Genomic DNA, 23,974 nt, shown 5'->3' on the forward strand with positions numbered 1-23,974 from the left:
ATCGGATGATTGAGGAGGAACTATTGCAGTGTGACAGATCCGCTTATGCCGGATCAATGAGTGAGGTGGACACCTACTTTGAATATCTGAAGAGAAATTATCCCGATAAAAAATGGTATCGCGGAGAGAAAACAATTTTTGAAAGGCCGGTCGGATTTAGGCTTATAGTTTGGCGGGAATCACGCATGCTGGCAGCATGCGTGATTCCCGCCAAAGCATTATGCTGCAATATCTTAAGACGTTTTTGACTTCAGGGATTTACAACTTCGTGGCTCGACAGGTTAGCCTGAACGCGACAATAATTCGCGAAAGGGAGGCCAACTTGAGAAATATTATGAAATTTCGCTATAAAACGACCTCATTTCAAGTGGTCAGGCTAGGCGACAGCATTCAAACGGTTTTCATTGTACTTATCACGTGTCTTGCGGCATGTTTCTGCCTGTCAGTCATGGAGTATATGAAATATAATAGGGTAAATGTCGTGAATGGGGTTAGATTAATTTGGGCACGATTTATTAAAACTTTAGTGCAATTCAAGCGTCACGACAATATCCGCCGAAGAATTAAAGGACGACCGAATCTTAAGTTGATGGGCGGATAATTACGGCAACTCAGAATTGATCACATTCCATGTTAGGGTTCGCACGTGTGATGGATAATAAGCCATAAAATTTTCATAAATAACATTGTGCAAAATTTACAATGGATAAATTTTGTGTCATCCCCAATTTCACCCAACTTTGAGTAAGTTTTACAAAGCTTTACTTAAAGTGTACGTAATAAGTAATTGTAATAGTCGTTTAATGTTTTATTTATGGAAACGTAAAAGGACTAGATTTTAGCATTAGATTCTTTTAAAACTCAGAAATTTGAATAAAAGACATCGGCATGAAAGTCTGATGCATAACAATAGCTTTTGCAAAAACTTCTAATCAGATTTCAGCAAAGTTCAAATCTATTGAATCGATACAATTGATTCTTATTATTCAGGTCGTGTAGATAGTTAAGTTCATATTTTAATAGTTTTTGATTACTACTTACTGAAATATCCATAATTATTTCCACTCACGGGTTATAAAACATCTGTAAATGCGATGCTGGTGATATGCAAATGCTTAGGATTAGTCTGCAGCTGAATAAAAAGAAATTGGTGTGCAAAACTTTCTTATTCAGATTCAGACAGTGGAAAAGTTGTTGTTTAAAGGGTTGTACGGTAGAAAGACACGATTCAAGAAGTATAGAGTAATCCTTTAAATTTTGAATTGAATTGCAGTTTCCATTAAAACTCTGAACCAAATAATTAACAGCCGAAATAAGCAAAAATGCTAATTTTAATGGTTTTTATAATAAACTGTTTGATGAAAGCAACTGTTTCGAGACAAAGTGAAGTTAATATTTTCGAAATTTTAAAAACTGTTCAACATTGTGATGTGAGCATTCTACACGATGGGTTACAAAGTGAAAATTTCCAGGATGATCAAAATATTTTTCCGAAGACATTAATTTTTACTCCAAACTTTTACCACCACCGATTTATACTTCATCCAAATAGAACGCTATTTCCGTTTACAATGAACATTGGAAATGGTAAAGTTTCTTCGTGCAGGTTGTCAATTGTGAAGACTTCTCAAAATTTTGAGATTCCCCTGAACCTAACACTATCTCGAAATATTTTACACTTTGCGACAGAAAAGCATTTGCATTTCGGTCATGGAAGATCCGCTGGGTGGGTAAGGTCGACAAAGAACGTTTGGGTATTTCTGGTAACAAAATATTCCAGAAAAGAGTTGGCAGGGCTAAAAAATTTCTACAAATTTGCAAATTCTGTGTATGTTGAAAATTTCGCAATTTGGTTCAAACTTGATAATAATGACAAGATTCAAACCTGTTTAATCCAACAGGAAGCAGTGTTCAACATTTCAGAAGCGAGTTGTACCACAGAAAACGATGTGAATACTATTCAAAATTTGAGACAACCGCCAAAACGTTTCTACACTAGGCTTGACACTTTACGAAACGTTGGACATGTCATTTGCTACGAGACTGACTGCATTGACGTCAACCTAGTGAAAATAGTGTTCAGAAAAGCTAATGCGACTCTAATTTATGTATCGAGATACTCCTTACTATCACCAATCCTATCGAAAGGCGAGTTAACAGGATTTTTTTCGCTAAAGAATCAATTCGTTCAAACAGAATTTGGTGGTTTTGAATTTTTTACGTGTTACTCCAAAAAATCTATCACGTTTCATTTCTACATTACGCCATTCCAACCGTGGGTTTGGTTTGGGGTGGCGGCATCTACCGCAGTGGTGATAGGTGTTATCAAACTGAGTGAGACAATTGAGGGGATAAGTGAGACATTTTCTCCATGGTTATTCCTGCTTGGAACACTATTAGAGGAATGCAGTCCGATCCCTGCCAAGTTAAAGAAATCGACCAGTTTTCGATTGGTTGTCGGTGTTTGGGGAATTATGGCGATATTCTTGACCAACGTTTACAACGGGTTGATGATCTCAGAATTAAATGCTCCTTTGGCTGGAAGTGTGATCGATACTTTTAACGAAATTGACGGAATCGATAACATCATTACTGAGGAAAAGCTGATATCCCTGGATACATACGCTGAGCTGCTTATGGATATATTTTTTAAAAGGAATGTCTCTAGTGCGACTCGAAAGATAAGCCCGGTGCCAACTTATTTTAGACTCTTGTCGTCCCCAGAAAGAGGAAAAGATATGAGCAAACCAGACTTTATCTTTTTGGGCTACTTGACACATTGGTACTTATTTTTTAGGGGATTTGGTAGGTACAAGGGAATCCCGAAGTTGATAACGAGGCATGATTTGGTCAGGTTAGCATTGCTAAGTCCGAACCATGCACATTGGCCGGAACGTATGAAAATAGGTGTTCATAGATATTCGGAAGACGAAGCCAGGCGTTTGGTAGAAAAAGAGGTAATCCAATGTGGAAAAAGTGTGCTTTTTCAGGAGTCTTCGATTATTCAAGAAGAATTGGCGTACTATCGAAAATTTTACTACTGGATCAAGTTCCAGCGCGGGAAGGAAACTTTAGGTGGGAGAGGAGAGGGTTGGATTTTTGAGAGGGAGGGTATTTCAAAAATCCCGCAGTATTTCCGATTCTTGGTGGAAACTGGGATATATGGCGAATTAAGGAAGGCTGGAATGAAACGAAAATTTGAATACCGAATACCATTGATGGATCAAAATCTGGAAACCAAGTCTACGGTCAGCGTAGGTATTAATGGGGGGATTGTGACGCTATTTATTTTGTGGGGGAGCTTGTTAGGAATATCATTGTTAGAACTTTTGGGTGAATTATGCATGAGCGAGCGGTTACCGGAGAAATCCTTGATACCTATTTAATGATGTAATGTAATAAAACATGTAAATATGTAAATATACTTATGTAAAGCCAGTGTACAAACTACTGTAATATTTTGGAATTAAGAATTATGCACGTTATTGAGCAATAATCATCTAAATAATTGCTTATGTAATAGATTTTTATAAGGAATATCTATGACTTTTACCATTATATGATTCTGACGATTTTCACATATTACAACTTAACGTTCAAATTCATGGGAATTATTAACTAGATTACCTGTTTTAAGTCACGTCGCTTAGAAAATACTTACATCACTAAATTATAATTTCATGTAAATTTTAAACAATTATTATTTTTCGATGGATGTCTAATTATGTAATCAATAAACAACTACATATGTAGATACATACATGAGCTTAGAAAAATGACTTACGTTGTATTTACTCAACCACAATATCTGTCACATATATGTAAATATATCGTCGGACTAATTCTAAAACCACGTAAGTGCACTCGCGTCGTAATTCTAAAACCACCTAAGTGCAGTTAATGTTTAAACTATAAAACCACGTAAGTGTACAGCAAAAAACAAGGAAAATAACCTAACTGCAATTAAAAATAATATGCAGTTAATGTTCATATTTAGGTTTATATTATGATCTTGCATTAATAATTAACTGCGTGTGATTTTGTAATTGTAGTTAGGTTATTTTCCTTGTTTTTTGTTGTGCACTTACGTGGTTTTAGAATTACGAAGCGAGTGCACTTACGTGGTTTTAGAATTAGTCCGACGATATGTAAATGTAAAAGTAAGTAGGGGGTGCCCCGAGTACCGAGTAGTTACCCGGCATACCCGACCTATTCTGGGATACCCGGTACCCGGCCGGGGATACTTAACTACCCGGTCTACCCGGCCGAGTAATTTAAATATTCAATTTTCTTACTTGAAATGCAAAACCCTACAAAAAATTTTACAATTAAAAATTACAATCTTTATTATCGGAATAAAACTTTCTTTTTACTCGAAAGAATTGAATTCTTTAAATGGCGATTTCTCCCCCGATTGGAACATGAGTTTTTGATTTATTTATCATTCATGACAAAACGTCGCTTTAATCATTACCCAAAAATAAAGCCTCTGTCATCTGTAGGTGACCATTTGTCTCGAAATTATTTAGAGTGCGGTTGTGTGGTACAAGCGTGCTTGGTGTCATACGGATGTATGTATGTATATATGTATGTACGTATGCGTTTTCCACCCGTTTTTATGTTCGTATGTATGAATATCTATCCAGCAAAATAATGTTATCTTATTCCGCTTTCTTCGGGGTTTCCCATTGTGTATTCCCATTTAAAAAGCTGCATCAAATGACGTACATATGCAATACATATTTAATTGAATAAGCAATATCTTAAGAGTAAGATAGATAGCCGAACCCCCTCTTCCAAAACCAACTGTTCCCTGCGTGCCTTCATTCTCTGAAAGGAAGATGCTTCCAGTGATGAATAATGATTCATCTCGCCACCATTTTTAAGGCTGGACAAAAGTTACGAAATTGTCGTGGAGGACGTAAACTTTCGTCGTAATTTCGTTTTACGGAGGAAATTTTGTTCGGAAATTATCTATTAGATTTTGAACAAAAAATACTTATTTTGCAGTTTTGGAAAACGGTGGTAAGTTCTTTTTTTAGTTTACTTTATATTATGCACATTTTAATTAGAAATTAGTCGTAAAAAATTAAAAAACAATTATTAAAAAACAATTATCAAAAAACCAAATTAAAATTATAAAACGATTCGCTTTACGAACATCTTCCAGCAACTCGGAAAGTTTAAACTAAATACATATAAGTTTCTGCATACAAGAGAGGCATGGCTAGTGGTTAAATGAATTTCTAATTAGCATAAGAATCGTCGAAAATAGTCAAAATCAGCACTTTTAAAAATAATTTCTCAACTCAAATTTATTTTAAAATTCTGGACGACAAATTCGTAGAGCAGGTCGTGCCAATTTTTTTCAAATACACACCCAAGATGTTGACACTTTTGGAAGGAGATCTCAAGTTTAAGAAGCCTTCAGAAAAATTGGAGCTCATCGAAAGTATCGAAACTGGACTAGAAAACGCATTGCCATTCGATTACTTACTTACAGTCCTACGTTAAGCATAGATACATAGTGATACATACACATATTTAGGGCCAACTCATTGCAAAATTCATTGGCTGGTAGAAACATTTTTGGACATGCACTTTCCACCCGTTTTTATGTGAATATCTCTCCAGCCAAACCACATCTTCTCATTCCATCCTCTCTTTGGGGCTTCTCATGTGATAAGCCTCATTAGATGACTCATACATACATACATAAGTAGTTACGTAATAAGGTTATAAGACTATGTTTATTTAGCCGAACCCTTTAGCAACCATCCCGTCCTTGCGTGTCTTCATTTCTGGAAGGAAAATTTGTTCCGGTGATGATTCATCTCGCCACCATTTTTAAGGCTGGGCAAAAATTAAGCAATCGTATGTGAAGGACGGAAACTTTTCAGGTTCTTTAACGGAGAAAATCATTCCTTGAAATTTATTGGATTTTAAAGGATAAATACTAATTTTTTCGGTTTTGGTAAACGGAAGTAAGTCAGTTAATTTTTGTACTTTATAATACCTTGCATATTTTAATTAGAAAATATTTAGTTGTAAAAACTTGAACCAAATTAAATGATTTATAACATGAATGCCGAACTTCGTTAATATTTTTTAAATGTATAAACTATTAAAAGCTTTTAAATTTTCCTTAAAATATTTGACATCATGGCGATTATTTAGGATTTTCTAAAATTAAGGGGAATCTAATTTCGCAATTTTATTGTTATATCTACATATGTACTTGTGTTTCTACCTATTTATTTTGCAAAAATATGGGAAAATTTGCGAGTAAAAATATATTACTTAGGGGACGTTCATAAATTATATAATACAAAAATCGCTTTACCCCCCTCCTCTCATTACCATGTCTAACATAGGCACATCATCAAATCATCAACACATCAAATCATTAGACCACGACGCCTCGCTTCCCCCTCCCGCATTAAGTAATTTATGGACGTCTCTTTACGCAATATTATTAGAGAAATTTTGCGAAAAAAATATCAGTGTGTACTTACAATAATCTGCATTAATTGGCAAAATAATAATACGAATTTAACAATAAGATAGAACTTATGAATTATGAGGAAGCAAAAAGTTTTGTGAGTCATGTCCTCAAGTTAGCGTCAGAATGAACTGTATCGAGAAAGCTGGAATGTAACGATATTTTGGGAACAAAAACAGGGATACTTTGTGTATGAAAACGTTAATTAACTCCGTGCTTGTTTTGTGTAGGTTTTCAAACGAAGCCAATGCTCAAGATGGCCGTGTGCTTGATGAAATCTATTTGCGGAGTGACAAGTAAACATTTTAATATATAGTATTGGATTTTCAGAATTATATAAAATCACTTCTATTCATCAATCTGAATTTTACATATATTTATTTAGAAATGTTATGGATATTTCTTCTCGTCTTGTCTCAAGTATCTGGACATCCTAAACCCTTCGTCATCACGAAGTCGTCATTTAGTAGCTCCCCCAAAATTGGCACCGGTATAAATGTCCGACAATCTCAGATTCCTACGTTTCACGGCCCACTTGTCAACAATCAAGGTTTCCTACTTACTTACCCCATCTGGCATAACAACCCCTCCTTGAATAACAACCGCTCCTTGAATACCTACTCCTCCTTGAGTACCTACCAATTTCTGAATTTCAACCACTCCCGACAGATGAATCCCTTCCCGCTAAGTAGCTACTTCAAGTCTATGAATCGCCCCCCAACAACTACATCCTCCACAACTAATAGAAACCTCCCAATTACTAAATACGACTGGGCACCTAAATTCTACCCCACTACTAAACCATGTCAGCCTACTTATCCCTTATCGCTTGATAACCTATGCCCGCAGATCGTATACGCCCTCGCTGCAAATGGCATTACGCTTCCTACAACTTCTTCCAAACCTGACGACGACGTCTTGCAAAGGTCTTCGAATGATTCAAATACTTTGAATGGAAGGAATGATTTTGCTACTAAAAATCTGACCTCGCTTTCCAACGGTGCCATCTCGGTGACCTGTTGGAAACGATTCTGTGTGTTTTGGGGGGCATTGCATTGGGCAATTGGAACTTGGTTCACCGACTAAACAGCGAGTTTCGATGGATAAGTATACACTAATTAATTAAAATATTTACGTGCCGGGAACAATTAATTGTTTACAAATTGCTTGAATTATTGCTTAGCTAAAATTTTCAAAAAATTGGGCTTGCTAAATATGTACAACATAAACATTTACTTGCTTGCACACAAGACTTGGGAAGCAAATGACATCATTCGAGAAAAAATTTGTAGTGTTTATGAAGATGCAGATCTTAGAAAACTTAGAAAATGAGTAGATAATTCATTATTAATATAATAGCAATAAGTAGCAAAGTATGCCGGTATAATTTCATGAGTTTAATGAGCTTACACTGGGAATTTGTTATATTTAATATTTATGTTTATCTACCTGTGCTCATATCCGACGTAATTATTAAACTAATGCTTGAGTTTTTTTTTCCTTGGAAATAAATGTAATTGATGGTAGAATTGCATGTATTTTTATATGTGCGTGTGTGTATGTATTAAAAATTCAACAAATTACAAAACCGGGGCCAGAATTCGAGTCAGACCAAATTCTAGTCTCAAATAAATTTATAAATTATTTCCAGTCATACGTGACCAAATTTTAACGAGTTTGAGACAAAACTCAAAAAATAATTCGAACGTTTTGGCATTTATTTCGAAAACTGACTAAGGCCACCCCCCCCCCCCCCAATATTATTTCATGTACACAAAATTAGGCAAATTTTAAGCCATCAAACATGCAAATAGTTAGAGCGCGAAAAAAACGCTATTATATTGTATACATCTATCTTAATAACAGTGTAATAAATTGGAAAAACATACAAAAGTTATAATTTGTAATGTGTATGTACATACAGAATCTGTTTTTACAGATTCTTTCAAATGAAATTCATGCTTATCTGCATTCTGTATTTTCATCATGATCATTTCATGAATCCTGAATCAATCGAAACCTACAAAATCAATGTGGATTCCACAATTCTTCATGTATGTCACACATACCCTGTCACTGGATTATTTTACAATCATGAATTACTACAGTATTTACACTCAAATTAAGCCGTTGAATTAATGTACATACTTACATAAGTGTTACAGTGGTTGAAATCCAAAACCCAAGTGCGACAGCAAACTGACCGTGAACTATGGAAATCTACCCCCATTTGAGAATGCCAGTACGAATACGCACAACAAACGTATGCCTCATTTGAATCCAATTTGGTCAATTAATGGTCATTAATTCTGATTTATTTTAAGTGCAGACAAGACGACTTGCTGTATTTAGATATTTAGTGTCCTCTTCTATTTACTTTGACGAGTTCATATCACTCTTAATATTTGTCCAGCTGGGTGAAGATGTGATAATTTTTTCTGAATAAAAATATTTGAATTTCACCAATTTCTAAAAACCTAAATTACGCTTTGCATTTTTGTTGAAAATAAATTTGGATCGAAAATGGAAGCGGTTGAAATAGCAAATACTGCAATTAATGGGACTCCCCCAGATCTCTTTGGTTATCTCGATTATTTGGTGTTTACCGCAATATTACTAATATCTGGAGCGATTGGTTTGTTTTATTGGTGCTTGGGTGAGCAATCGACAAAGGATTTTCTAATGGGTGGGAGAAAAATGGGAAGATTCCCAGTTGCAGTATCACTTTTGGCAGGTACCAACTTGTTTATTTGAATAATGGGCATACTCACGACACCGACAACCGTTATTTTCGATCTTAACAAATTTAAATAATAATTGCGAAATAATCGTGTGAGAAAATAGCATTTCTGTTTGCTAGCTATATTTGATAACAAGCATCTTTGTGAAACCTCGCAAATTTCTAAAAATTTCACAAGTCATTGATACACTTAATTGAGAAAGGAAATTTGCTGAAGTTAGAAATGAGTATGTACCCCCAACGAATATTTATTTTAACATAACTTTGAAATGTAATCCATTTTATTATTGACACTCTTTGCAGCATTTTGTTCGCCGGTAGCACTACTAGGAATTCCAGCAGAAATATATTCAAATGGTAAAACTAAGCGATGCGTTTTTTATATGTATTTATTACATATATGCATATTTGAATACTTGTAATTTTAGGCACGCTTTACGCCCTCACTGTCCCATCCTATATTTTAGTTGCAATTGTGACAGCATATTTTTACCAACCGGTATTTTATAATTTGCAATTAACTTCAGTAAATGAGGTGAGACTAGAAAACACTCCAATTCACGGAGCCCCTCGTAACATTGTAATGAATATCTTTGAGTTTTTTTATCATGCCTTCCGAACTTGTACATCTTGAACTGTGTACATAAGCTGGCAAAAATTGTACACATATGTATGCACGTTTTAGTCGGAAACTTTGGAAGATGTAAAAACTTGTAAGGGATGGATTTTATTTTGTAGTGCTTTTTATATTACGAAGGGCTACGTGAATTTTCCAATATAATGTGGCAAGTATTTATGAATAAAATTGGTAATTCATGTGTAATGCCTACATTTGTAGTACTTGGAGTTAAGGTTTTCCAAACCGGTCAGGATTTTCGCATCTGCAATATTTTCTGTACAAATGGTATGTTAACTGAATAGATATGTAAGTACAGTCCTAGCTTACATACATTCTTAAACAAATTTGATGAAAATAATTACAGGTAACTTACATGGCGACTGTGGTATATGTTCCTGCCTGGGCGTTAAGTGAAGGTAAGCAAAATCATGCAGATTTTCAGTCGAGTTTACGTACTTAATAAAACACTTTTGGATGGTTTCAGTTACTGGGATATATTTTTATTTTTGCGTTGCGGCTATTTTTTCCATTGTCGTTGTCTACACTGTTATGGTAACTTTTTTGTGCATTGTATGCATTTATTAATTGGATGAAACCCTTATTCTGTGCGTACTTTTAGGGGGGAATAAAGTCCGTAGTTTGGACAAACGTTGTGCAAATGGGGGTCGTGTAAGCATCTCATTATTTGGGCAGTTTGGTTGATAAATTATTTAAGGAATATTTCTAATCCAGTTTTGCAGTTATGATTGCCATTGTTGTCAAAGGTTTCATAGATTTCGATGGAGGATTTGGTAAAATTTGGAACATAGCGGAGGAAAATGGACGAGTTGAATATTTTAAGTGAGTATGTAAATGATCTCTTAATTACTTTGTTTTAATCTACCTATAAAAACACGGTGTAAAATGAAATTTCTTAAAAATTGGGTATTTTATTAACCTATTTAATTATAGCTCCATTAAGTTTCTTGTTTCGTCCTAGTTTTGGTCTTGATCCGAGAACACGACACAGCATTTGGGGGCTTTGGATTGGAGCATTCTTCATGTGGTTGTCGATCTTTGGGGTCAATCAAGTTCAGGTGTAATATATAATTTCATGATTTCTAAAAACATGGATAGCTTTATTTCAGTGCAATGTTGTATATAATTTATATTTCCCTAAAAACCACATTAATTAATTTGGCAATTCACGCCGTCTTTGGTCACATTTTTAACATCATAAATTGGTAAATTTATTAATGTTAAAAAAATGTGAGAACAACTTCCATAGAAGTTCAACTCCAACTCCTTTGCGCTCGCGCAGATCAAGCATATCTTTTTATTTTGTAAACGTTACCGAATTTAAAGTGTTATCAGGGACTGCGTGCATTACCTTCGTTTAAAAAAACTTACAGGTTCAACGGTATTTAACACTTCCTAACATTGGGATGGCGAAATGGTACTTAATTATCAGTTAATTGAAACCTTTCATCTTAATTTAACTCGTCTGGATGTGTAAATGTTCGAAAATTCTATGTCATAGTGCAATCTTAGCCAACTCACTCGGGTTTGTCGTCATATTAGCGGTAACCTGTTTAGCAGGATTACTTATCAATTCAAAATACTCGGAATGCGACCCTATTGAGTCAAAAGTACTTATACATACCTATATTAAAAGTTCCATATTACATTAAAAACTTTGGATATCAAAATTTAATATGTTAGAAACGGTTACTTTTTACAGAGGGTTAAAACTACAGACCAACTCCTACCAATATTTATAATCGATACTTTTGGAGAAAAACCTGGATTTCTGGGACTTTTTGTAGCTGCCATATTTTCAGGAGCGTTAAGGTAAAAAAAATTAATCGTGGCCCCATTCATAAGAATTACAAATTGCGAACATCTTGGCAAAAAATACTTTCTCAGACTGAGATTTTCACAAGATTCAAATAATTCACTGGTAGCAAATTATTTTGATATGCTAAATTTGCTACCTATGCAAATCTTACCACGTTTTCGCCTTATATGTACATAAATATTGCAATCCTTATTTTCAGCATAGTTTCCAGCGGATTACACAGCCTTGCCACTACCACTCTGGAAGATTACGTGAAATATTTTCACCCCATTATCCACGATCAAACGGCAACAAAAGCAGTCAAAATCTCTGTCCTCGTATACGGCCTACTTTCCCTCGGCCTGGTGATCGTGGCTGATCAATCCGGCGGAATTTCTCACCTTTCGTTAAATATTCTCGGAATCATTGGTGGTCCTCTGCTTGGCGTTTTCACGTTAGGAATGTTCTTTCCATGGTGTAATTCAATAGGGGCGTCCTTTGGCATGTTAGCATCGCTCGGGATCATGTCCTGGTTGGGAATCGGGACAAGTTTGGCGACAAGTAGGGGGCAATTGGTTAAAAGCAGTCTAGACGTTAGGTGAGTGTATAATTTTGATAAATTAAATTAAATTTCCGTGCTAAAATTTGGATTTTACATAAAATGTGATTTAATGAGGCAACTAACGCAGTTATCGGTAACTTCCTAAAATCTGTAATTTTGTCAAATAATCCCACAAATACACAGACGCCCTTGATCTGAGTAAGTTTCTAAAAACTAAATGGGTTAATTTTTCTCAGAAATATTTATAAAATTTACGAATTTGCGGATTTTACAATGTTACCAGTAACTGTGTGAATTGCCTCACCATTAATTTTGCTAAATGTTTGTTTTATGCCTAATTTAGTGTTGAGGAATGCACATACGGATATTTTACAGTACCACATGAAACTATCCGAATTTCGGAAAGGTATTCGATTTCTTTTCTTTCAAACAATGTAACCAATTGTACTGTTTTTTTGTGATATACGGCAGTGGTGGAATACTAGAATTTTATAAGATTTCCTATCTTTGGTATTCGCTCATGGGGACCGTAATTGCAATTGTGGTTGGACTGCTGATTAGTTTTCTGAGTGGAAAACAAGACCCAAGCAAACTAGAGCGAAACCTCATTAGCCCACCGGTCGATAAATTTGTTAAGAATTATATCTCGTCAAATATACGAGCTAGAATTGGATGGGATTTGGGAAGCCATGTAGTAAGTGAACTATTTTAATTTCGCAAAAAATGTAGCAAATATTAATTATATGTGAACCCCCAAAAGATTATAATGATTTAAAGCATCTGCTCGATTTTCGGAAAATTTTGACCTCGCGTTGATCTTTACAAATAATGACTTTTATGGATGCCACGACCCCCAAATCGATCGCATCACATATGCTTTTAAAACCAGTTAACAAAAACGTATTTATGTGTGCAGGAGGACCATGCAAATTATGAAAGAAATACCACATATGGAAAACTTGTCGTTTATAAGGGGACAAAGGAACTTCAACAAGTGCAAGCGTCGTAAATATTGCATAATTTTAATATCGACTAATATTATTTAAATAGTATACATTAATATTACGTAAATATAATACATACTAATTGGATTACTATGCATAAAGCAAAATTGTACAAATATAAGTTTATGCCTTTTATTTATTCTCACTTTTACTCTTTATCCTCACTTTGCATACTTATTATAATTTAGGATGTGCAAAAAAGTGAACTTAAAACCTAATCATTTGTTTAATTTTCTTGTATATACCTATGCATGTTTGTATTCGTATATATGCATACACATTCAAGGGAAATCCTTGTACAAAATATCAAAATTCTTGCAATAAAGTACAATTTACTTCGTCAATAAAGTTGCAATGACTAAATCAAAATTAAACTCGTTGGACTAATTGCACCCAAAATCTCTTGAGATTAGCCAACCTTACTAAACAATTAGTATATTATATTATTGAATTAGTTAAGTACATACATACATACATATGGATACATTACGGTTACCAAACAAAATCATGGAGAGTTGGTATGGCACAAGGAACCGCAATTTGCGTCATTCATACCTATCAAACAATTGCCGCATCCAGTATTCTCCAGGTTTGTGACAAAGGAAATTATGTATATATGTACATGCATAAATATGTTATTGGGTGTAAATAAATGGTATTTCTTTGCCAAAAAAACGAATGGTTCAATTCAAGTAACTGTTTCACCAGTCTATTTACATTTGCATGTTTTTAAAATGTGTGCAAAAAATAAATAAATTCTGGTATCAAAGCTAACCTTCACTTAATCTTGTGAAGTCATTGTTCAAACCAGGTCCCACCGATATCATGAGATTCGTTATATTTTTAATATTCCTTGGACTCTGCGGTTTTGGTGCGTCTTTATCAAACCGTCAATCCAAAATGTATTTCACGGGTAAGCTAACACTTCATTCCATCTAAAATCTAAGAATATATAGATTAAATAATATTTTAATTTCTCCAAATTTTACCTACACAGTTCCATTGCCGGTTCCACCTACCACAACTGCATGCCCAGTTTGTGCCAGATGCCCGGTTTGCCCTGCACCTACGACATGTCCTACAACCACGACAACGACAACTACGACGACACCAGTCCCAGATTTTAGTGGGTACGGGCCACCTTAAATTGGCGTGTATAAATTTCTCTGCTTCACGTCAAAATTAATTATTTTCAGCCTCTAATCAAATAAATTTTGAAATTTTAACTGCAAATTTGAGTCTATGTTTGTCATGCAGCTATTTATTTAGTACTAGTAAATAATTAAATTGCTGTATCAAAAAATACATTAACTCACACATACGTATTTAAAATCGAATAAATATATTTCTTCAACATTAAAACTACATAAATATCCACATATTTATGTATTTACAAATGTACTTGGTTCTGAAATTATTTGCCTACCAACTAAAAATCGTCAATATGTATGATATGCTGGGCGAACTCGAGTTTTACATGTGACATGTGAACAAATTTACGATGCTCGACAAATTGACGTCGTGAGGGGATTCGCAAATCTCGCAAGCCTACGAGAGGAATACAAATAAGTACTTGCCCATTTTGAGAAAACAAAAACAGAATTACAAAAAATAGGACTAAGAAAACGTTCTCGTTTTTTCATGGAAAGTATGGATACCGTTATTCATTTTGTATAATGTATACTCATATCCAAAATTACGGAAAAATGATGTACATGTTTTTTCAATTAATTATCGAATTTGTAAAGACCTGATGAAGGAATAAGCATTCCGAAAGCTAGTGTCATATTTACAATAAATAATATGTCCTCAGAATCCATGAATTATTCTTCAAAAAAGTTCTATTTTAATTCAATTCAATATCAATCGAGAATGAAATATAAACAAATATGGAAAACAACTGGTAACATGTCACAAATTACAATAAAGGATGTCTTGTTTCAATACAAAGCTGATACAACCTTAGTAAGTACATACATCTTGACAAACTTAAACTAAACTCATCATTTCTTTTTGGAGGTGAAAGATGGGTCCCAACCAAGCCATGGCTTCCTGCACCCGCTCCACATTTGGAAACATTTCCAAAATCTGGGGGCCATGCAGTTGGATCGGAATTTCAAGATGAACCAGAGTCTCACAAACTTGAGCACCCGCTTCAATTGGGAAAAACGTTTCCGAGCAAACTTTCACTTGGTCGAAGCGATTTGGTGGAGGTAGCAACGTCAAAGATCGAAGTGATGGAAAATTGTGGGCATAGTTGAGATACTCATTTTCTCCCGCAGGGAAAGTGAGGATTAAGCCGTACATTTTCTGGGCTCGGAAACGTTCGTCGTTAAAGAAGGCTCCCTTACGCTGCTCCCAGATCACCTTGAGAACTTTGAGCTTCGGAAAGACTGGCATCGCAAGTCTCCTGGGCTCAACAATCCTATCTGGTATCGTGAATTCCAGCCTCTCCAACGTCTGGCAATGCTTCTCCAGTAATTTCTGATACAAGCTGATCGACCAGGCGTCGATGAACATGGTTTCAGTCAACACAAGCTTCTTTAGCGGTTTGTTTAAATTTCGGATCAGTAAGTCAAGCCAATTCCCAGTAATGAGGTTCAATTCAATTTCTTCCAAGTGAGGAAAATTGTCAAAATTTTCCAAAAGCGTGGTAGAAGTTGAAATAGAAAGACATTTGAGACGAAGGGCTCGCAATGATTTCATCCCAGAAATCAAGGATTGCCACCAAGTTGCGGGTAAGCATGAGCATCGACGGAGCCAAGATGGTAACGGAGACCGAGAATACTTCAAGTTTGGTTAGATCAGAGATGAGCGAAGGTGGGGAAGAATTTTCAGTAGTGGGAACGAATTGCCAGAAGCCAAATAATTCCAAGTGCTGGAGTGACCCTGCCAATTTCTCAATGAATTTGTGACAAACTTTATAATCGAATGGTGACTTCATGGTCCCACCCAGTTTTAGTTTCTTGATTTGGTGACTTTGCCCGAGAAATTGCTTCAACTCGGCTCGAAGTTGGGGGCTATTTATTCCAAATTCCGGAAATGTGAAGGACCAATTTTCCAGCGGGGGGAAGTTCTCCATTTCTCGGGTGTATCGAGAAAATTGGTCCAAACTGACGTGTTTTGACGAGGTTGTTTTGTAACAGAAGCGGAAATTTGCTGCGGCGCGTTTCTTAATATGTCGGATTGCTTCTTGATTCCAGTCGTAAGCTACAAGTCTAGCCACTTTCAATTCATGCAGATTCAGATGGGAGAGAATTTCTGACAAAATCTAAATAATAGGAGTAATAACTTTTTAAAATAAAGAATTTTGATGCATGTGCTTGAGGGATTAATTGGCAAAGGCTTACGAGTGGATTCTGTCCAGGCGTGAAAATACCGTTAAATTCCTGCTCTGACTCCCAATTTATTTACCGTAAACTTTAGACTTCCTGCCGGACATCCAGAATTCTGACCTTCTTCCACATTTTTCAGTGATAATTCGTCCCCATCCTTCAACTTGGTGGGTTCCTTTGATTCAACGTTGTTCAAAAAAAGTGGAATTTCCTAAAATAAAAAAGTCTGATGATATTTCCTTATGCTTTTTTGTAACATTTTGTAAACCATTTTTCTTACTCCCAATGGTGTCATCCAGAAATTGCCGTCCTTGCTAATTATTTCGCAAACGGGTGATCCTTGTGGTGTAGTTGGGTCGGACCAAAAGATGAATCTGCCGTACCTCCCTTGTGTTGGGAAAGTACTTCCGAGTGTATACTAGAAAAAAAACAATCGATAATTTAAATTGATAAGAAAATCCACTTAAATTCCTCATTTATTGGCGTGCAAAAAAATAATCAGTACTACTTTACGTCTGCTAATTTAATACCTTTTGACCCTCAATATTCCGTAGAACGGCGTATCTGTCCCAAACAAATTCGCCAGCAGGTCCCATGATTTTTGGTAATTTAGCACCAGCGGCGTAGCCAGGATTGGGTCCTGGGGGGGGGCCCAGCCAAAAAATATCTAAATTACCCTTTTTGGCTTAAAATTTCTACGCTCACTCACTTACACCGCTTTAACACAGGGTACATAGCTAAACATAGCTTAGCTTTTAGCGCGAAAAACCACTCAATATAGCACGCCAAATTCAATGCCTGACCTAATAACGCCTTAATCATTTCTTATGTAAATTGTGTGTATCCAATTCATCCCTGTGGTTTTTTTGGATGACAAAAAATTGGATCGCACATTAACGAGGGTCTGGAAATTCGGGTTAAAGATTTGTGGTACCAAGTGGCTTTAGAGCAAAGCGTGACACCTCAAATGGTATTTTTTTTAGTGACCAGTTAAAAAATCAACCTTGTGTTCCTTAGATATAGCATATGCCTGTGGTGCACTTAAAGGAAAATTTTACGAAAAAATCCGGGCAACATGAAAGCAGGCCCCGATTTTGGGGGGGGGGGGCAACCGGGGCAATTGCCCAGGGCGCCGAAAAGACAGGGGTGCCGCAAGGCGCCCGAGCGTACACTAGATAAGATTGGGTATCACCGTCCCCACTCTAGCGCGCCAGAAGAGTTTGTGAAAAGACTCGTTTTGATGTATATTCTTGTTTTATTTGCTGTAAAATCTCGCGGTAAAAAGGTTTCCATCTGGCCCACACAGTTTGCACTCACTTCCATTCAAAACCATATGTCTATAGTTTTAGGTTGTCATAAGTTTTGAATGGAAGTGGGTGCAAACTGTGTGGGCCAGATGGAAACCTTTTTACCGCGATATTTTATAGCAACTAAAACAAGAATAGCTTTGCATTTTTCACGGCCTTACGTTCGTCAATGAATCACACAGTAACAAGTTACCATACCATAGAAAGTTACATTGTCCTCGCTCTGGCACATTTTTAGCCCGAGTCAGGGCTTATGGAATAGTTTTGTCCGCCTGTCTCCAGGTTTATTTCTGTTCTACTCATCCGATCGACGTAAAATTTGGTATGCACTTAAAAATGTCAATAGAGGCTTATTATGGGAAATGTGCCATTCCGCGTTGCATCGATTTCACCAAATAAAATATAAAAATTAGGACGAAAACTTTCGGGCGCAACTTTTAATATAGTTTAGCTATTTTAAATTATATGTAACCAACCCCCCTTCAAAAAATGGAGGAAAGAAACTGGGAAAAATGAGAAACCCAATGTACATATATGTACCTTGGGTAACAAGAATTAGACCATAACTTGCATCATCATCATCTTGCATCATGCATCAAAAGTTGCAAAATTCGAAAATCGTTTTTTTACCTACACATAAATAATTAAAAAACTCACGGCTCCCGCACATTTATTTCTGACAACCTGATGCCAGAATTTTACCATTGAGAAGTGCTATAATTTCAGCATTTGTTGTCCGAAGGAAAATTGTGGGTACCAGGAGATTTTTGGGGTCCAAGTGGCTTATACGGCAAGAGCCGTGACAAAATACAGCCAATGAGAAATAGAGAAGCGAGTGAGACGTGATTCTACTACGCCCCTGACGCGCGATGGTGGTGGATACCTTCCGAGTCTCACTCGGCCTCTCGCTAAATATGGAAACGGGTTTCGTGGCACATTTCCCTCGATATTCCTAAATAGTCGTAGAGAGCTGAAATCTGGCATTTAAGTTAATAAAAGATATCATCCTCAGAGAATATGAACCAAATTTCGAAAACATTTTAAATAACTTTAGAGACCCCCTATGGTTACCCGAGTTTACTACGTCTACGACATTTACGACAAGTGGAAAAATATGAAGTGGAGTTGAGATAAAATTAATCATTTATAATTCAACACATTGACTCGGGCCATATGAGGCTCCACTGGGGGTTTTTAAGTTAATCTCACCCGTCGTAAGTCACGTCTTTACCAATTGGATAGTTCTTATGGACAGAATGGATTTTGCAATCGTAGTCGATGCACTTTATAAAACGTAATTTCTATTATTATTTTTACATACAATTCCACTTCACCAAAGTTAAAGAAAGTTGTATGAAACTGAATAATATGCATATACTTTATCTAATATTAGTATAAAAGCATAAAAAACTAATTTAGCAAGTTACAGAGGGTGTCCGCAGTTTATATGAACAGTATGAATTATCTTATAACTTCTGAACACGATGACTGTGAATTACTTTAACGATCTCAATGTGTTCTCCATTCTTCCTAGCAACAAGTCTGAGTCTTGGTTTCCAACTTCCAAACACATTTTGAGACGTTTCAGGGGAGACAAGATCCCATTCTTGATTTAGAACTTTCCAAAGCACAACCAAAGTTCATGACTTCCTCTTGAAAATGCTTTGTTTCAGGCATCCAAACCCGAAAAAATCCATCTGACCCGTGTCAGATTACTGAATATGGACCTCGGAATAAGATGTCGAGGTCATTCCGGTTCTTTCTTATAAATCTTGGGCGTAATGCTGAGTTAACCAACAGTATGTGAAGATCCCGCATCGTTATGGATGCAAACTTTGTAAAGCTCCTCAAATTGCTTCGTTCGAATTTTGACCTTCAAAAACGTCTGTAAAGCACTCTCCATAAAGTGCTTCGAGTTAATTTTTGCATTAAACCCAACAGGTATCAATTCTAGCACTCCATGGTCCGTCATTGCACCAACCACCAGAAATCAGTCAGACAGCTTTTCCTTCTTTTCAGACCCATAGTTTGAAACCTGCTTCTGGTCGTTTCTGAAGCGAATTATTTTTATCCTGTTATAGTTTTGAAGGTAGCAGAGTGCCCCGGTCAATGTGACGACAAATCCGGAGTTTGTACTTCCAACATGACCTTCAAACAGCCTTCAACTGCTAGTTTTTTGTTTACAACATTGGATAATTTTAGTGTTCCGAATTTCGCCTTCCTAAGGACTCCTTTTTCAAAGTTGTGATTTATAACACGATTAACGTGTTCAAGAGGCATCTGGGATTGTGTTGTGACCTTTGCTTGGTCGGAGGATTCTCATTGAGAGGGAGGCAGTCATTTTGCTTGAGGGTGAGAGAATTCGTCGTTTTGAGGGGTATGCATTTTTAAATGTACATTGGTCGGATTTAACTAATTACCATCGTTTTCTTGCAAAATTGATGAAGGGATATATGGGGGACACGATAAGATGGGTTTCAGATTTTTGGATAATCGTTTGGGCACTTTCCGCGGCCAAATTAGCTTCGGAAACCGCTTTTACGCCTCCCCCCACTTCGGGGTCACTTTTTGGGGCCAGCTTTGCAGATAGAAATTTGAAACTTTGCACAGCTGTAGTCATGACCTTCGAGTCCGTGCTTGCCAAATTTGGCGCCAATTGGATCATCCGCTCGCACGTTACCCGTGTAAATCTAGTGTTCATATAATCTACGGACATCCTGTAGTTGTAGAAATTTATGATTTTTTAGAGGGGCTGGGGCGCCTCATATGCTTGCCCAGGGCCTTTACAAATTTTGGAATTTCCAACAATTCGACTGCCTCGAGCCGAGGTCCTTATTTGAGAGGTCACGACCGTAACTAGATATCTGAACGATGAATGTATCTATGTACGTAGAAATATGTGTAGTTATTAAATATTGAGTATTAAAACACAATCGCGCATATCTAAATATTCGATGCGAAAAATATGATTTTTTTCAAATTTCACAGTGCTATAAAAATAGTCCTAAATCAGAACCCCTGCTGATTGCCTTAGTTTGATTTATTTTCCATGAATTATTTATAATTTCTACCACTTCTGGTACTGAGGATAAGCTTGCAGAATAATTTTACGAAATAAAAATAGACGCTGGATAAATCTGAGAAAACACAATAAAACTGTTTCCGAGAAAAGTTGCATAAAATTCATACGATTCAAATTATGCATTCATACCTAAGTTTGTCAGCTTCGAACTTAAATTGGAAAAAGACAGATTTTCTCTCAAATTTAAGATCGGGGGAATTTTTATTGAGCGAAAATCAAGGGAGGGTGGTCTGGAGGCGAGTGCTAGTGAATACTTTGTGTACCCTTGACTTCCTTTCTGACTAACTTCTTCGCATATCCTCCGATGTAGAATGAAATATTTAAGTAGATATACATACATTGGACAAGTACGTGCTGCATCTTACATATGCGCCAGATTTTCGAAGCCGTAAATTTTGAGTGGCCTTCAATCAGTTTTTTTCATCTGCGAAAGGCCGGTGCATAAAATTTTACCAGGCCCTTTATCAAACTTCTACTTCCTTATGAAACGGGAAATGTACATATATGCGTATGTTATGGCGTCGCAGCTATTCAGCATAACCCTCGTTTGCCCAAGTCGAGCAAACAAATTTAGCCAAACTTGGAACTGAGAAGAAATGCATTCTGCTACTTAATTATAAAAAATGGGTCAAATAATATGCAATCAGTAGAAATCCTAATTAACATACATATTATTTCGAGGCAATTGTGAGTTCATTTCCTTTCAGACAATCGTTTCAAAACCACCTCCAACTAGTTTGAAGGTTCCTTAAAAATTCGATATGGTTGTTACCTCACTAATGTGGAAATCCCTGGATCGTTTCTCCCGATATTTTGGTATCTTCTGGAAAAATCCGGTGGAATGGGACATAAAAACGCAAACCTTAGTTTTCACCCCAATCTCAAGGAAACTTATTCCTTGGATGGTTTCTGTTTATGGTTTCTTAACCGTTTTAAATGGGAGCTTGCTATTAATCCTTATTTCGCAGTTGTACGGATTCGCACACCTGAAATTAACTAAGGTGGTCATTCTATTGTGTTGGAGTGGCCATGCTGTGTTTGGCCTCGTGTTGGAAATTCTTGTCGCTTTTACGGGCAAGAATGCGAGTTATGCGTTTAACTGTTTGTCCGCATTGGCAAAGAAAATTGGTTAGTTCTATATTTACTAAAAGATAGTAGTTTCCGGTATCTAAATATTTATCACACGCACGATAAGCGCAGTGCTTAATTTCTTGCACCTTTCAACATTTATTGCAATGCACTACTACAAGAAATTACTTGCAATAAACGCAAGGTGCAAGAAATTGACGCCATCTAGCATCTCACGCTAAGTACATGCTTCACTTGACTAAATATATGTAATGTAGGCTTTGTCTGCCAGAAGTTCTCATTTATTCTGTATCTTTAACTAATACAAGAAATTATGCCTGCATAAAAAACATTTTTTGTACGTCTTTTTCACGCCAAACACTGACACATGTTAAGCACAAAATCTTTTTTCAGGTGGGCGAACCAGCCGGCAGAAATCTACCATGTTACTAGACTTGAAGGGGATCATGCTAAACTTGATCGTAATCTTCCTCTACCTTGAGACCTTCAACATTTACCTGTTCGCCATAATTAGCTCAAACCTAGACCCGTATAGTCAACTGTATCCCCTCTTTGTCTCAAAAGGATGGAGTTTCCAGTTACTTGCAAACTTTGTCCTTTTATTTCTCCGACTTACATTGATCATCCCTTTGTTTCAAATTTTCCGCATGAATTGCATCATTATTAGCTCACCCTGCGTAGCATGAGAGCTATTGAATTCCTCTTGTCCGTCCGTCTGCCTGTCTGTCTGTTAGCGATATTTTTGCATCAATTGATGCTATTTAAAAATCCCCTTGACCATTAAGTTAGGCGTACCATTGGTATTGAACAAACCGAATCAAATTTTTTAATAAATTAATAGCACCATTGATATCTAACAATCGGGAACACAAAATGATGCCAAATTATTGGAGGGAAGGACGCAAAACGCACCAATAATGTAGAATATCCGGGAGAAATGATCATACAATTTTGACATAAATTTTTCAAAATTATCGTTGATCGTTGGTAGGTAATTCTGCACCAGTGATGCACAATTTTTGGACTCTTCTCGATGCATAATAATTATTGATCTATTTTGTTTAATTTTTCTGCACCAGCATTGGTGCAACATTGCATAAAAATTATTGATCCACTTTGTTGGATTTTTCTGCACCATTGGGGCAAGTTATAACCAAATCATTATTACAGGGTGAGCTACTTCTAACGTTACTACGGTTTATTTGCCTTCCCGTGATGGCCTCTTACTTGGCACTGGAATGTATATCGACGCTTGGCAAGATGGGAGTTTATTACATGTCGTCTAGAAATAAGGTCACGGTAGACAAATATCTTCGCGGTTATGCCGGCTTGCAGGTAATTTTTAAAATAGCGGACGAATATCTTGCTCCAAGTACTGCAGTATCAATGTTTATTCCGATGTGGGTTAGCGTCCTTCTTAATTTTATTTCCCTAAATTTGTATGGAATTATCCCGCCCTCGATATTCCCCTATTTTCCGGTTGCGGCTCTCTTTGTTGGAGGATGTATCCGATTGCTGTTGCCGTTGTTGGTGGATCTTTATGAAGAATGTCTGGTGCTTCAGGCCAGGTGGAGGTACTTGTTGAGTGGCAGTGATGATAAGAAATATTTGAAAAGAAAGCTACGTTCGCTTCGTTCAGTTGCCGTGTACGGGGGGATTTTAGGGTATAACTTGTACAAGTGTAAGAGGTCAACGAAAATGGCGATGGCAGGGGTAATAATTAGTTACACGATATCAGCGTCGTTATTAATTACGTAGTGTTAAATTTTCGTAGATGTTTCGCCTGGAAGGCTATAGCCTTCCAGGCGAAACATGCTCCCTAAAAAGTTTGATCCCCAATTAGTGGGAGTTCTAAAGTGATGTACATATGTGAATATATATGTGTGAATATATTTTTATTTATGTACATAAGTATCTA

At 36.4% G+C, this 23,974-nt stretch overlaps 1 protein-coding gene and 1 long non-coding RNA gene across 2 annotated transcripts; both read left to right on the plus strand.

The window, feature by feature from the left end:
* The first annotated feature begins 4,860 nt into the window (after positions 1–4,860).
* Positions 4,861–13,585, plus strand: LOC110857481 (sodium-coupled monocarboxylate transporter 1). Its single transcript, XM_035858106.1, has 19 exons — positions 4,861–5,025; positions 5,759–5,984; positions 6,733–6,798; positions 6,888–9,236; positions 9,546–9,599; positions 9,671–9,777; positions 10,081–10,146; positions 10,226–10,277; positions 10,346–10,413; positions 10,481–10,530; positions 10,594–10,701; positions 10,841–10,937; positions 11,253–11,296; positions 11,381–11,489; positions 11,582–11,691; positions 11,898–12,275; positions 12,583–12,645; positions 12,711–12,933; positions 13,156–13,585. The coding sequence occupies exons 4-19, from the start codon at positions 9,026–9,028 to the stop codon at positions 13,246–13,248; spliced, it is 1,833 nt and encodes a 610-aa protein (XP_035713999.1). The 5' UTR covers positions 4,861–5,025; positions 5,759–5,984; positions 6,733–6,798; positions 6,888–9,025; the 3' UTR covers positions 13,249–13,585.
* Positions 13,586–14,012: 427 nt separating this feature from the next.
* On the plus strand, positions 14,013–14,546 carry LOC118432981. The gene is made up of 2 exons (XR_004836658.1): positions 14,013–14,156; positions 14,241–14,546. It is a non-coding gene; the product is annotated as an uncharacterized LOC118432981 (long non-coding RNA).
* Positions 14,547–23,974: the final 9,428 nt, after the last annotated feature.

This window comes from Folsomia candida, unplaced genomic scaffold (genome assembly GCF_002217175.1).
Source record: "Folsomia candida strain VU population unplaced genomic scaffold, ASM221717v1 Fcan01_Sc019, whole genome shotgun sequence".
Lineage (NCBI taxonomy): Eukaryota > Metazoa > Arthropoda > Collembola > Entomobryomorpha > Isotomidae > Folsomia > Folsomia candida.

Bases quoted from the DNA above. Each gene is read 5' to 3' on its own strand.
- LOC110857481 (XM_035858106.1), top strand. From the start codon at position 9,026: ATGGAAGCGGTTGAAATAGCAAATACTGCAATTAATGGGACTCCCCCA. The intron at 10,702-10,840 runs GTGAGTATGTAA...GTTTCGTCCTAG, and splicing joins GGACGAGTTGAATATTTTAA to TTTTGGTCTTGATCCGAGAA. The intron at 10,938-11,252 runs GTGTAATATATA...AAAAACTTACAG, and splicing joins TTGGGGTCAATCAAGTTCAG to GTTCAACGGTATTTAACACT.